Genomic DNA, 14943 nt, shown 5'->3' on the forward strand with positions numbered 1-14943 from the left:
CCTCTCTGTGTGTGTTAAATGTATCCCTGGTCATGGCGCACAAAACAAATTCACTTAAAGCAAACCCAGCATAACACATAAAACATAGGGAATCATTCTGAGACTTTGGAAATTACACATTTTATGTCTAATGCTTACTAGCTAAATAAAAAAAAAAATACATATGCACCAAATGATCACATAAAAAAAAATAAATTTGGTACTGAGGAAATTATCAGAAAAGAAAACCAAATAATCCCTATATAATACAAAACTGGAAATGAGAATTCCACATTCCTTCACTTATTTTTACCCAAAAATTATTAACATACCAGAGAAGCACCAAACACAGCTATCCCAAAAACAAATGTTTTCAAAGAAACAAATGAATTTTTTTTAAAATTTAAGATGAAGTCAGTCCTTGTGCCCTGTACCCTCCCTCCACCATGAACCAACCAGCCCATCTTTGTCTGGACTAAAGTGCACATTACGAGCCTGTGAATACACATCTTCCTACTACTATTTCTGTTCTCCCTCCAACCCTAGTCTGGCCAGGTGACTTACCACAAGACACTTAAATTGAACAGGTTTTCATTCAAATAAGCTCACTGTTATTTCCTATGCCTATTCTGTCTTTCTTATTTATGTCAATATGAAAAAGTTACTGACATTACAGTTCAGATGACCATCCAAACTGCAACATCCCAACCCCTCCTTCAGAGTGCAGACACACTACTTCTCACCTACAGGACTCAAGTGTGGTTAACCAGTTCCCTGATTCCCCTCATAAATGTTACCCTACTCACACTCCAACAGAACATTAAATCTTAAGATCCACTTGCCTCTACTCACTCCTATCTACCACACTCATGCAAGCCTATTGGATATCCAAGACCCTAACACTTTCAATCTTCTCTTTCCAACCTTTCTGAGGATGACCCCTACCCCCTCCATATCTACCTACCTACCTATGCTCTCCTAATTATGCTATTTTTCTCTATCCTCTCTAAGTGTCAAAATCACCTCAACAACCCCTCCTCAGCACTCTGAAAAATCCCTCTCTTAACCTCACACCACCACCTAACCTCCACACTACAAATTCTCTGCATAATATTCACACCACATATTGGCCACAAGCATGACATTTTTACTGCCTCCAGCCTCCTCTTCACTGAAATGTTTAACCCCCTTAAGGGTCAGTGCCGTAGTTTTACATCATGAGCTCAGGTCACTCATATAAGCTGTGGGTAGTAAATATTGGCTTAAATATAAGAGAATGGGTATATGTGGCAAGTGTGCACCATATAAAAAAAGGGCTGCCCCATGTAGTTCATGGGGGAATAAAACCATGACTGTGTTTTTGGTTTAAAACAGCAACTTCGCGGTGTATTTTCGGATTATTTTTGTGGATTTATTCTAGGTTTCTTGGTGTCATTTGATAAAGTGGAAGATTTATTACAGAAATTGAAATGATTTTGATTGGTTTCAGGACTGGAAGTAGCTTGAAACTGAACTCAAAGTAGTGGAAATATTCGATTTTTGCTGACATTACAGAGTACACAAATCACGTCCAATTCGTGTCCAACTGGTCAGTCTAATATGCATTCACAAATCCAATGACATTATCTGTACAAGTATTACAATAATGCAAAACAGTAAATCTTTTATTTTTTAGTGTGAATAAAAATTCAAAATGGAATTCATGTGTAATATTGGAGAAGCCTGGAGATGTAGCTAATGAACAGAGGAAATGTTATTTTAGTGCCAGGAATGTCTGCATTGTTTATTCTGGACCCTATTTTGAAATTGACAGTCTGAATTTTGTGTGATACTGGCCAAATTACCAATTTCTGATCACTTTATTGGGTAGTTGGAATAGGTGAATTGGCAGTTTCTTGTACTCAACTGATAAAGTGGAAGGCATACTAGCAAAACAGCTAAGAATTTAGTCAACTGGAACAATATAATTGGACTAAAATAGGACTCAAAGTGGGCAAAATCGCCAATGCATAAATACCGCTGACACGGCAAAATTCACAATACATGTAGTGTAAGTTTGTCAGTTTTCCATCAAATTTCATACTTTTTGTTTCATTACCTTCAGAAAAGATTCTCTACCATTTCATAAAAATTAAAAATTTCATAAAAATAAAAATTCTTAGACCCCTGTAGACAAATTTCAGATCAGGGGGTCTGAACCCTGAAAGGGTTAAAAGCGATGCTTCATATCTATACACCTATAATCTGATACAATTCCCTTTTTGCTTCTTATGAATAAAGTTCTTTCTCTTGACAGATGCCTCAATACACCATCCACCTTTTTCCCCTTCATCAATTCTTTGGTTGACCTCATCTCTCAAATTACTTGCCAACAAATCCACCCAAAAATATTTGAACACTAACTTCCTCTCTTCAATTTGATATTCAATCTTTCACTGCCTAGATATTTTGATACCCTCATCATCTTGTTCCTACCTACCTGGAACATCTTTTAACTTCATTCTTTTATATACCCTCCCAAATTCATCAATCAATTTTTGCAACTTCTCTTCACACTCTCCCAAAACAACTATATCATCAACAGAGCAAATGTTACAGCTCCCACTTTGTATTAGATTCATTATCTTTTAATCCTACACCTCTCCCTAACACCCTAGCTTTCACTTCTTTTCAAACCCCATCAATAAATATGTTAAACATCCATGGTGACATCTCACATCCCTGTCTAATGCCTTTTATTGGAAAATGATCTCCATTTCTCTCTCCCTCCTACACACCCTAACATGAACCTTGCTGTCCACATAAAAACTTTTTTTTTATTTACTTAACCTACCACACATTTTATATATGTATTTGTAACATCTGTCACATTGCTTCCCTATCCACCCTATGGATAGAAGAGCAATCTATAGATGTTAAAAAATCAAGAGGTGGTGATCCCTGAACCCTTAAACTGTCCAAGTGTAGATCTATGTTAACGTGCGTAGTGCTCCGACCTTTATTTTCTCCATTTGAAAGCATTGAAAAAATGTAGATCTACGTTTGGGGCACTACGCACCTCAATGTAGATCTACGCTTGGACAGTTTAAGGGTTAAGAGTGAATTTCTACAACATATAGTGAATTACCGGTAGAACTCTAAGTTGCCCCACATAAACAAAGTTGCATAAGTGAAACTTCATAAAGCAAAGGTAATCTATACTCCATTCCTAAAACCCAGAGATCAGTTATGGCAAAATGAATTTTGCAAAATAAATTTTTTCAATCATCTCATGTGGAACATTGTAACATGGTTGGTCAGTGGATCTTATGCCTTTTTTTTTTTTCCATACTGCTTTCCCCCGTGTACTCATTATTATTATAATTTATCCAACCCTTCCTAGGCCGACCCCTACCCCGCCTTCCTTCCACTACAGACTGATACACTCTTGAAGTCCACAGACTCCTAAGTGCACCACTCACTCTTTTTCCCTCATCAATTCTATGATTCACCTCATCTTTCATAGACCCATCCGCTGACACGTCCACTCCCAAATATCTGAATACGTTCACCTCCTCCATACTCTCTCCCTCCAATCTGATATTCAATCTTTCATCACCTAATCTTTTTGTTATCCTCATAACCTTACTCTTTCCTGTATTCACCTTTAATTTTCTTCTTTTGCACACCCTACCAAATTCATCCACCAATCTCTGCAACTTCTCTTCAGAATCTCCCAAGAGCACAGTGTCATCAGCAAAGAGCAGCTGTGACAACTCCCACTTTGTGTGTGATTCTTTATCTTTTAACTCCACGCCTCTTGCCAAGACCCTCGCATTTACTTCTCTTACAACCCCATCTATAAATATATTAAACAACCACGGTGACATCACACATCCTTGTCTAAGGCCTACTTTTACTGGGAAAAAATTTCCCTCTTTCCTACATACTCTAACTTGAGCCTCACTATCCTCGTAAAAACTCTTCACTGCTTTCAGTAACCTACCTCCTACACCATACACTTGCAACATCTGCCACATTGCCCCCCTATCCACCCTGTCATACGCCTTTTCCAAATCCATAAATGCCACAAAGACCTCTTTAGCCTTATCTAAATACTGTTCACTTATATGTTTCACTGTAAACACCTGGTCCACACACCCCCTACCTTTCCTAAAGCCTCCTTGTTCATCTGCTATCCGATTCTCCGTCTTACTCTTAATTCTTTCAATTCTTTCAATTATAACTCTACCATACACTTTACCAGGTACACTCAACAGACTTATCCCCCTATAATTTTTGCACTCTCTTTTGTCCCCTTTGCCTTTATACAAAGGAACTATGCATGCTCTCTGCCAATCCCTAGGTACCTTACCCTCTTCCATACATTTATTAAATAATTGCACCAACCACTCCAAAACTATATCCCCACCTGCTTTTAACATTTCTATCTTTATCCCATCAATCCCGGCTGCCTTACCCCCTTTCATTTTACCTACTGCCTCACGAACTTCCCCCACACTCACAACTGGCTCTTCCTCACTCCTACAAGATGTTATTCCTCCTTGCCCTATACACGAAATCACAGCTTCCCTATCTTCATCAACATTTAACAATTCCTCAAAATATTCCCTCCATCTTCCCAATACCTCTAACTCTCCATTTAATAACTCTCCTCTCCTATTTTTAACTGACAAATCCATTTGTTCTCTAGGCTTTCTTAACTTGTTAATCTCACTCCAAAACTTTTTCTTATTTTCAACAAAATTTGTTGATAACATCTCACCCACTCTCTCATTTGCTCTCTTTTTACATTGCTTCACCACTCTCTTAACTTCTCTCTTTTTCTCCATATACTCTTCCCTCCTTGCATCACTTCTACTTTGTAAAAACTTCTCATATGCTAACTTTTTCTCCCTTACTACTCTCTTTACATCATCATTCCACCAATCGCTCCTCTTCCCTCCTGCACCCACTTTCCTGTAACCACAAACTTCTGCTGAACACTCTAACACTACATTTTTAAACCTACCCCATACCTCTTCGACCCCATTGCCTATGCTCTCATTAGCCCATCTATCCTCCAATAGCTGTTTATATCTTACCCTAACTGCCTCCTCTTTTAGTTTATAAACCTTCACCTCTCTCTTCCCTGATGCTTCTATTCTCCTTGTATCCCATCTACCTTTTACTCTCAGTGTAGCTACAACTAGAAAGTGATCTGATATATCTGTGGCCCCTCTATAAACATGTACATCCTGAAGTCTACTCAACAGTCTTTTATCTACCAATACATAATCCAACAAACTACTGTCATTTCGCCCTACATCATATCGTGTATACTTATTTATCCTCTTTTTCTTAAAATATGTATTACCTATAACTAAACCCCTTTCTATACAAAGTTCAATCAAAGGGCTCCCATTATCATTTACACCTGGCACCCCAAACTTACCTACCACACCCTCTCTAAAAGTTTCTCCTACTTTAGCATTCAAGTCCCCTACCACAATTACTCTCTCACTTGGTTCAAAGGCTCCTATACATTCACTTAACATCTCCCAAAATCTCTCTCTCTCCTCTGCATTCCTCTCTTCTCCAGGTGCATACACGCTTATTATGACCCACTTCTCGCATCCAACCTTTACTTTAATCCACATAATTCTTGAATTTACACATTCATATTCTCTTTTCTCCTTCCATAACTGATCATTTAACATTACTGCTACCCCTTCCTTTGCTCTAACTCTCTCAGATACTCCAGATTTAATCCCATTTATTTCCCCCCACTGAAACTCTCCTACCCCCTTCAGCTTTGTTTCGCTTAGGGCCAGGACATCCATCTTCTTTTCATTCATAACATCAGCAATCATCTGTTTCTTGTCATCCGCACTACATCCACGCACATTTAAGCAACCCAGTTTTATAAAGTTTTTCTTCTTCTCTTTTTTAGTAACAATATGTTTTTAAAATTGGAATAAATAAAAAATCTTCCATTTACAATTTCAACCCTTCACACTATCATTTTCCAACAACTCTTTTCCCCATCCTCTCCCAGAAATCTTCCAGGTAAACAATCAATTTTAAGAACTACTGATTTATGTTATCTGAGCTTTATAAGTCATCTAATTGAGTAAATGCAATACAATATTGCTTTTTTTTACAGTCTTAATTAAGACTTTCAATACAAATATGAATATTTTTTTTTCCAAACTAAAACAGTGCTTATCAAAGATGAAGAAAGTTAAAATAAGGTTGTATTTATTTAAGTACACCTTTAAACAATTGAGCTGACCGTTAACTTGAGAATGAATACATGATTTATTTGTACTTCTCTCAACATCCCCTAATAAAATGAGAATTTTTTTTACCAAGAACTCTGCTTGTACATAATTTAATGCACTACATTAAGTCATCCCTCCAAACTCACAAGGAAATTATGCTTTCAGAAGTTCTGTGAATGCTTTAACTGTGAATAATACAAATTGTAGTGTGAAACAAATTCTGTTACTGATCTGGGTTTATTTTGTATTCCACACACCATATAGTTTTAACATATTATTCTGATATGGTTAGCACTGACATTTATAAACAATGACCAAAATAGACAGATTTGGGTGTCTGAAAGCCACTGGGACAGAAAAACATTAGATAACTGAATCTATTCACTGAGTGCCCATCAGTAAAAACACAGGATATTCAAAACCCACAAATAAAGAAGCAAGTGAATTTGTAGGGATGACTGTATTTGTGGGGAAAGAACCAAATATGCATAATCAAGACATTAATTGAAGGGGACATTTAGCCACAGGTGGCTTTATCATTAAAACTGCTACCAGTGGCAAAACATCTTCAATAAATGTCTTGATTGTGCATGTGCCTTATTCCCACAATCTGTCAGTATTAACATAACTGTACTTATACATAACTGTATCTTACAATGTCTGGCACTACTAATTTTAATATATTTAGTAGTTTGCCAATGACAAAATGTACTAATGCTTATGTTATCCAACACATTTTCAGAATCTATCACATTTTTCATTTAATAAATTTCCCTTAACACATTAAAACAATTACGGTGTAAGACATAATTTTCATTAAGCTTCAATGACACAATGTGTGAAGAATTTCTCAGATGCCTATCAATAATCTTTAAGACTGTATATCACTGATTATCCAGCAATTGCATATTCAGAGTTTAATATCTGGTACTCATTTTATACAGAGAACCTGAACAAATAACGTGAAAATGGAATGTGCAAACAAGAGGGACCATAAAAAACGACTTGGTTCTGGAGGTGAGAAATGCAGTGCCTGCAATCCGGATGGGTGGGGATGTTGTTATTTGGTGGGGTCATCTGAACTGTGATGTCTGCACACTTCTAGCAAAACAACAATTGGATGAATGATGAGGAATGTATTTCCTTTTTTTGGAGGTCACCCTACCTTGGTGGGAAATTGCCAATGTGGTTTAAAAAGCTGCAATTATCCAGAGCAACCTTACCTCCACAGTGCTGAATAATCAATGATCTACTGCACATGTAAAATAAATTCCCGCTTCCTTAATGAAATATTTACCTTGTATCTGTAAAATAAATTTTCCCCTTCTCTAATGAAATACTTAACTCATAAACAAACTTCTCCAAGTTTTTCTATTATATATATATATGTATTTGAGAATAAATATTTTAAATAATACAACAATGCTTTGGTAAAATAATGTGCTCTACAAAAATGAAGACACTTCTGACTTAAAAACAAAAAAAAAGAAGCCAATAACAAGTGTGGAAAATATTCTTGTGTATCATGCAAAAATCACATACAGCATACTCCTTTGGCATTATTATCTCAGGAGTTCCAACCCTGCAGAGTAATATACTGTACAAGGACTAGTACCACTGTCCTAATTAATATGACAGGTCACAAACAAACTAGCAGATATTATCTACTATGTATCATGTAAGGTTGTATTTAACCTTTGTTCTGCTTGCGCTTCCTGGTTAACTTCATTTTTGAAATAATCTTCTTGTGGTTTGATTTCAAGTGCATCTTTCTCATGATTTAATGAGTCACCAGCATTCAACATGACTGGGGGATAAGGTCTCTTCTCTTCTTCAGACAAATTTTTGTCTGAGGCTACTGTATCTGCTTCTAGTTCACTAGCATCACATTTTATATTTGGACTGTTAATGCTCTGTGAGGAAGATTTCTCATCATCACCACCATTTGCTTTTTGTTTCGAAGTCCATTCTTGGTACTCCTCTTTATATGGTTTAAGAGGAATGACAAAGACAGTAATATCATCAATAGTTGCATGTTTGTCATTGCTTGTACGCCAATTACGATCTCGAAGCTTTCCACGAGAACCCATGACAAGGTCTTGAGCTGCACTTGTATATCTATAAAAAAAATAAAAAATACAAGTAAGGCAAATTATTATATCATTAATAATTGATTTTCCCCATACTAATCTATCAAGCAAACCTTCCCTTCCCCAAAAATATAGTACTGTAATACTAATAACTACGTATGTCTTAGATGTCACCATTAGAACCTTTACTCACTGGGATAACCATAAATAAAAATGCTTCTAACATTTAATTTGCTACTCCTACCTACACTTTGGTCACACTTCACAGACACGCACATGCAAATATATATACATACATCTAGGTTTTTCTCCTTTTTCTAAATAGCACTTGTTCTTTATTTCTTCTATTGTCCATGGGGAAGTGGAAAAGAATCTTTCCTCCGTAAGCCATGCGTGTCGTATGAGGCGACTAAAATGCCAGAAGCAATGGGCTAGTAACCCCTTCTCCTGTAGACATTTACTAAAAAAGAGAAGAAAAAAAACTTTATAAAACTGGGATGCTTGAATGTGCGTGGATGTAGTGCGGATGACAATAAACAGATGATTGCTGATGTTATGAATGAAAAGAAGTTGGATGTCCTGGCCCTAAGCGAAACAAAGCTGAAAGGGGTAGGGGAATTTCGGTGGGGGGAAATAAATGGGTTTAAATCTGGAGTATCAGAGAGTTAGAGCTAAGGAAGGGGTAGCAGTAATGTTGAAGGATCAGTTATGGAAGGAGAAAAGAGAATATGAATGTGTAAATTCAAGAATTATGTGGATTAAAGTAAAGGTTGGATGCGAAAAGTGGGTCATAATAAGCGTGTATGCACCTGGAGAAGAGAGGAATGTAGAGGACAGAGAGATTTTGAGAGATGTTAAGTGAATGTATAGGAGCCTTTGAACCAAGTGAGAGAGTAATTGTGGTAAGGGACCTGAATGCTAAAGTAGGAGAAACTTTCAGAGAGGGTGTGGTAGGTAAGTTTGGGGTGCCAGGTGTAAATGATAATGGGAGCCCTTTGATTGAACTTTGTATAGAAAGGGGTTTAGTTATAGGTAATAAATATTTTAAGAAAAAGAGGATAAATAAGTATACAAGATATGATGTAGGGCGAAATGACAGTAGTTTGTTGCATTATGTATTGGTAGATAAAAGACTGTTGAGTAGACTTCAGGATGTACATGTTTATAGAGGGGCCACAGATATGTCAGATCACTTTCTAGTTGTAGCTACACTGAGAGTAAAAGGTAGATGGGATACAAGGAGAATAGAAGCATCAGGGAAGAGAGAGGTGAAGGTTTATAAACTAAAAGAGGAGACAGTTAGGGTAAGATATAAACAACTATTGGAGGATAGATGGGCTAATGAGAGCATAGGCAATGGGGTCAAAGAGGTATGGGGTAGGTTTAAAAATGTAGTGTTAGAGTGTTCAGCAGAAGTTTGTGGTTACAGGAAAGTGGGTGCGGGAGGGAAGAGGAGCGATTGGTGGAATGATGATGTAAAGAGAGTAGTAAGGGAGAAAAAGTTAGCATATGAAAAGTTTTTACAAAGTAGAAGTGATGCAAGGAGGGAAGAGTATATGGAGAAAAAAGAGAGAGGTTAAGAGAGTGGTGAAGCAATGTAAAAAGAGAGCAAATGAGAGAGTGGGTGAGATGTTATCAACAAATTTTGTTGAAAATACGAAGAAGTTTTGGAGTGAGATTAACAAGTTAAGGAAGCCTAGAGAACAAATGGATTTGTCAGTTAAAAATAGGAGAGGAGAGTTATTAAATGGAGAGTTAGAGGTATTGGGAAGATGGAGGGAATATTTTGAGGAATTGTTAAATGTTGATGAAGATAGGGAAGCTGTGATTTCGTGTATAGGGCAAGGAGGAATAACATCTTGTAGGAGTGAGGAAGAGCCAGTTGTGAGTGTGGGGGAAGTTCGTGAGGCAGTAGGTAAAATGAAAGGGGGTAAGGCAGCCGGGATTGATGAGATAAAGATAGAAATGTTAAAAGCAGGTGGGGATATAGTTTTGGAGTGGTTGGTGCAATTATTTAATAAATGTATGGAAGAGGGTAAGGTACCTAGGGATTGGCAGAGAGCATGCATAGTTCCTTTGTATAAAGGCAAAGGGGACAAAAGAGAGTGCAAAAATTATAGGGGGATAAGTCTGTTGAGTATACCTGGTAAAGTGTATGGTAGAGTTATTATTGAAAGAATTAAGAGTAAGATGGAGAATAGGATAGCAGATGAACAAGGAGGCTTTAGGAAAGGTAGGGGGTGTGTGGACCAGGTGTTTACAGTGAAACATATAAGTGAACAGTATTTAGATAAGGCTAAAGAGGTCTTTGTGGCATTTATGGATTTGGAAAAGGCGCATGACAGGGTGGATAGGGGGGCAATGTGACAGATGTTGCAGGTGTATGGTGTAGGAGGTAGGTTACTGAAAGCAGTGAAGAGTTTTTACGAGGATAGTGAGGCTCAAGTTAGAGTATGTAGGAAAGAGGGAAATTTTTTCCCAGTAAAAGTAGGCCTTAAACAAGGATGTGTGATGTCACCGTGGTTGTTTAATATATTTATAGATGGGGTTGTAAGAGAAGTAAATGCGAGGGTCTTGGCAAAAGGCGTGGAGTTAAAAGATAAAGAATCAAACAAAGTGGGAGTTGTCACAGTTGCTCTTTGCTGATGACACTGTGCTCTTGGGAGATTCTGAAGAGAAGTTGCAGAGATTGGTGGATGAATTTGGTAGGGTGTGCAAAAGAAGAAAATTAAAAGTGAATACAGGAAAGAGTAAGGTTATGAGGATAACAAAAAGATTAGGTGATGAGAGATTGGATATCAGATTGGAGGGAGAGAGTATGGAGGAGGTGAATGTATTCAGATATTTGGGAGTGGACGTGTCAGCGGATGGGACTATGAAAGATGAGGTGAATCATAGAATTGATGAGGGGAAAAGGGTGAGTGGTGCACTTAGGAGTCTGTGGAGACAAAGAACTTTGTCCTTGGAGGCAAAGAGGGGAATGTATGAGAGTATAGTTTTACCAACGCTCTTATATGGGTGTGAAGCATGGGTGATGAATGTTGCAGCGAGGAGAAGGCTGGAGGCAGTGGAGATATCATGTCTGAGGGCAATGTGTGGTGTGAATATAATGCAGAGAATTCATAGTTTGGAAGTTAGGAGGAGGTGCGGGATTACCAAAACTGTTGTCCAGAGGGCTGAGGAAGGGTTGTTGAGGTGGTTCGGACATGTAGAGAGAATGGAGCGAAACAGTGTGACTTCAAGAGTGTATCAGTCTGTAGTGGAAGGAAGGCGAGGTAGGGGTCGGCCTAGGAAAGGTTGGAGGGAGGGGGTAAAGGATGTTTTGTGTGCGAGGGGCTTGGACTTCCAGCAGGCATGCGTGAGCGTGTTTTATAGGAGTGAATGGAGATAAATGGTTTTTAATACTTGACGTGCTGTTGGAGTGTGAGCAAAGTAACATTTATGAAGGGGTTCAGGGAAACCGGCAGGCCGGACTTGAGTCCTGGAGATGGGAAGTACAGTGCCTGCACTCTGAAGGAGGGGTGTTAATGTTGCAGTTTAAAAACTGTTGTGTAAAGCACCCTTCTGGCAAGACAGTGATGGAGTGAATGATGGTGAAAGTTTTTCTTTTTCGGGCCACCCTGCCTTGGTGGGAATCGGCCAGTGTGATAATAAATAAAATAACATTTAATTTGCTGTTCCTCTTCACATTATTGCATATTAAAAGACACTGCCAATTTAAAATGCAGTTAATTTGGCCATCACAAAAATAAATCCCAGCTCATTCCTTACACTTGCTTTTATAAGGAGGTATACAGAGAACAGCAGCATTAGAATGTTTATCTGTCTTATTTCAAGGGCCCTTTACTGCCACCATAACACTTAAATAACAAAAAAAGGCACAATACAGTGACTGGAACAATATACAAATAACCCGCACATAGAAGAGGAGCTTACGACGACGTTTCGGTCCGACTTGGACCATTTACAAAGTCACACTGTGCGACTCTGTAAATGGTCCAAGTCGGACCGAAATGTCGTCATAAGATCCTCTCTTCTATGTGCGGGTTATTTGTGTGTCATAACACTTCCCTTGAGGTGTCAATACATACACAACAACGAACAAATTTATGGATTTTTGCATTTGCTTTCCAATGAAATCTTACTGCAATTTTTTAATTTAAGAGTATTTCAAAACCATTTACAAATTCTGAAATTATTAGCTTGATTGGGGCCCCAAAACACATTAAAATGACTTAAAAAATATCATTACGCTATTTCATTATTTGTAACTCTCAAGGTCATCTTGAGCCAAGGAACTGAACCTGATATGTCCTTCCTTGAATAAAATCTGAATACCTCCCATTCCCCAGACATACTATGACCCCCTAAAGGTTCAAGTGCCCCCCCTATGAATATAATAATCATTTATATTGCATGTAATTACTGATTATTTAACCCTTAAATGGTCCAAACGTATATATACGTTTTTTCAACATCTGAAAGTATGTAAAAAAATGTAGATCTTTTTTGTTTTACATTTGAAAACGTGTAAAAAAAACTTTTATCTACATTTTTTTTGTTATATTTGAAAATATGTAAAAAAAAGTAGATCTACTTTTGTAGCAATACGAATTTGAACGTCGACCTGCTTGGACCGTTTAAGGGTTAAACTATATATTTTTTCAACATACTGGCCATCTCCCACTGAGGCAGGGCGACGCAAAAAAAGAAATACTTTCCCCATCATTCATACATAATCACTGTCTTCGCAGATACGACAATTCAAATGTCACTCCAAATTGATTTATTTGTGAATGGAGAATATGAATGTAATTCAATTTAGATAGATTTACTGCTTTGAAGGTTCACATATAACTTGCCAATTTTAACTCGTTTTCTTAAATTGACCAATTTTTTAAATACAGTAATGGGACTCCACTTTACATCATATTAGGCCAAAAAAAAAAAATAAACTTCTGCATGTAAGTATATGCACATAAGAGTTTGTTCAAACTTTATATTTTTCTATAATAATGATTTTTTTTTTTAACAAGTCGGCTGTCTCCCACCAAGGCAGGGTGACCCAAAAAGAAAGAAAATCCCCAAAAAGAAAGAAAATCCCCAAAAAGAAAATATTTTCATCATCATTCAACACTTTCACCTCACTCACACATAATCACTGTCTTTGCAGAGGTGCTCAGAACACAACAGTTTAGAAGCATATACCTATAAAGATACACAACATATACAGTGGACCCCCGCATAACGATATTAATCCGTTCATGAGAGCTCATTGTTATGCGAAATTATCGTTATGCGAATGAATTTTCCCCATAAGAAATAATGGAAATCAAATTAATCCGTGCAAGACACCCAAAAGTATGAAAAAAAAAATTTTACTACATGAAATATACATTTTCCTACACACAAAGAGAAGGATACCTGCACAATAGTAGAGTAGTACATGCACAGTATATATTGTGCATGTACTACTCTACTATATGAAGAATAAATGACACTTACTTTTATTGAAGATGCAGCAATGACTGATGAGACACTGTGTCCTGGGAGTGCCTTTTCCTCCTGAGTACTGTAGGTTCTGTTTGGCATTTTCTTCCAGAACATGCCTTATCACACTGTATGCCACTACGATTCTTAAATCTCTCAAACCAACCTTTGCTGGCTTTAAATTCACCAATATGAGCACTAGTTCCAGGCGTTTTTCCCTGTTCACCTGGGTGTTAGTCGACTGGTGTGGGTTGCATCTTGGGAGACAAGATTAAGGACCCCAATGGAAATAAGTTAGACAGTCTTCGATGACACTGACTTTTTTGGGTTATCCTGGGTGGCTAACCCTCTGGGGTTAATTGTTTCTTGGTATTCTCAATAAGCCACACAAACAACGGTGCTACAGCAGCAGCAGCAGCAGCTGACAGTGCTACAGCAGCAGCAGCTGACAGTGCTACAGCAGCAGCAGCAGCAGCAGCTGACAGTGCTACAGCAGCAGCAGACGATGCTACAGCAGCAGCAGACGGTACTACAGCAGCAGCAGCAGACGGTACTACAGCAGCAGCAGCAGCAGCTGACGGTGGTACAGCAGCAGCAGCAGCTGACGGTGCTACAGCAGCAGCAGCAGCTGACAGTGATACAGCAGCAGCAGCTGACAGTGCTACAGCAGCAGCAGCAGCTGACAGTGCTACAGCAGCAGCAGACAATGCTACAGCAGCAGCAGACGGTACTACAACAGCAGCAGCAGCTGACAGCAGCAGCAGCAGCAGATGGTACTACAGCAGCAGCAGCAGCAGCAGCAGCAGCAGCTGACGGTGCTACAGCAGCAGCAGCAGCTGACGGTGCTACAGCAGCAGCAGCAGCTGACAGTGCTACAGCAGCAGCTGACAGTGCAGCAGCAGCAGCTGACAGTGCTACAGCACCGGCTGACAGTGCTACAGCACCGGCTGACAGTGCTACAGCAGCAGCAGACGATGCTACAGCAGCAGCAGCAGCTGACGGTGGTACAACAGTAGCAGCAGCTGACGGTGCTACAGCAGCAGCAGCAGCAGCTGACAGTGCTACAGCAGCAGCAGCAGCTGACGGTGGTACAGCAGCAGCAGCAGATGACGGTGCTACAG

The 14943-nt window shown here is 38.5% G+C and overlaps 1 protein-coding gene across 9 annotated transcripts in view; it reads right to left on the bottom strand.

Moving 5' to 3' along the window:
* Nucleotides 1-6198: 6198 nt before the first annotated feature.
* Nucleotides 6199-14943, bottom strand: part of LOC128695594 (protein phosphatase 1H) — a 66497-nt gene continuing 57752 nt past the window's right edge. For 8 of the 9 annotated variants that reach the window (XM_070093206.1, XM_070093213.1, XM_070093214.1 and 5 more), the window contains exon 10: nucleotides 6199-8360. In XM_070093206.1, coding sequence (XP_069949307.1) covers nucleotides 7910-8360 — 451 coding nt within the window. In that variant the 3' untranslated portion in view covers nucleotides 6199-7909. Of the gene's footprint in view, nucleotides 8361-8572; nucleotides 8793-14943 lie in introns of those variants that run through there. The other variant, XM_070093215.1, reaches the window with a different exon arrangement.

This window comes from Cherax quadricarinatus, chromosome 42, assembly GCF_038502225.1.
Source record: "Cherax quadricarinatus isolate ZL_2023a chromosome 42, ASM3850222v1, whole genome shotgun sequence".
Taxonomy (NCBI): Eukaryota; Metazoa; Arthropoda; class Malacostraca; order Decapoda; family Parastacidae; genus Cherax; species Cherax quadricarinatus.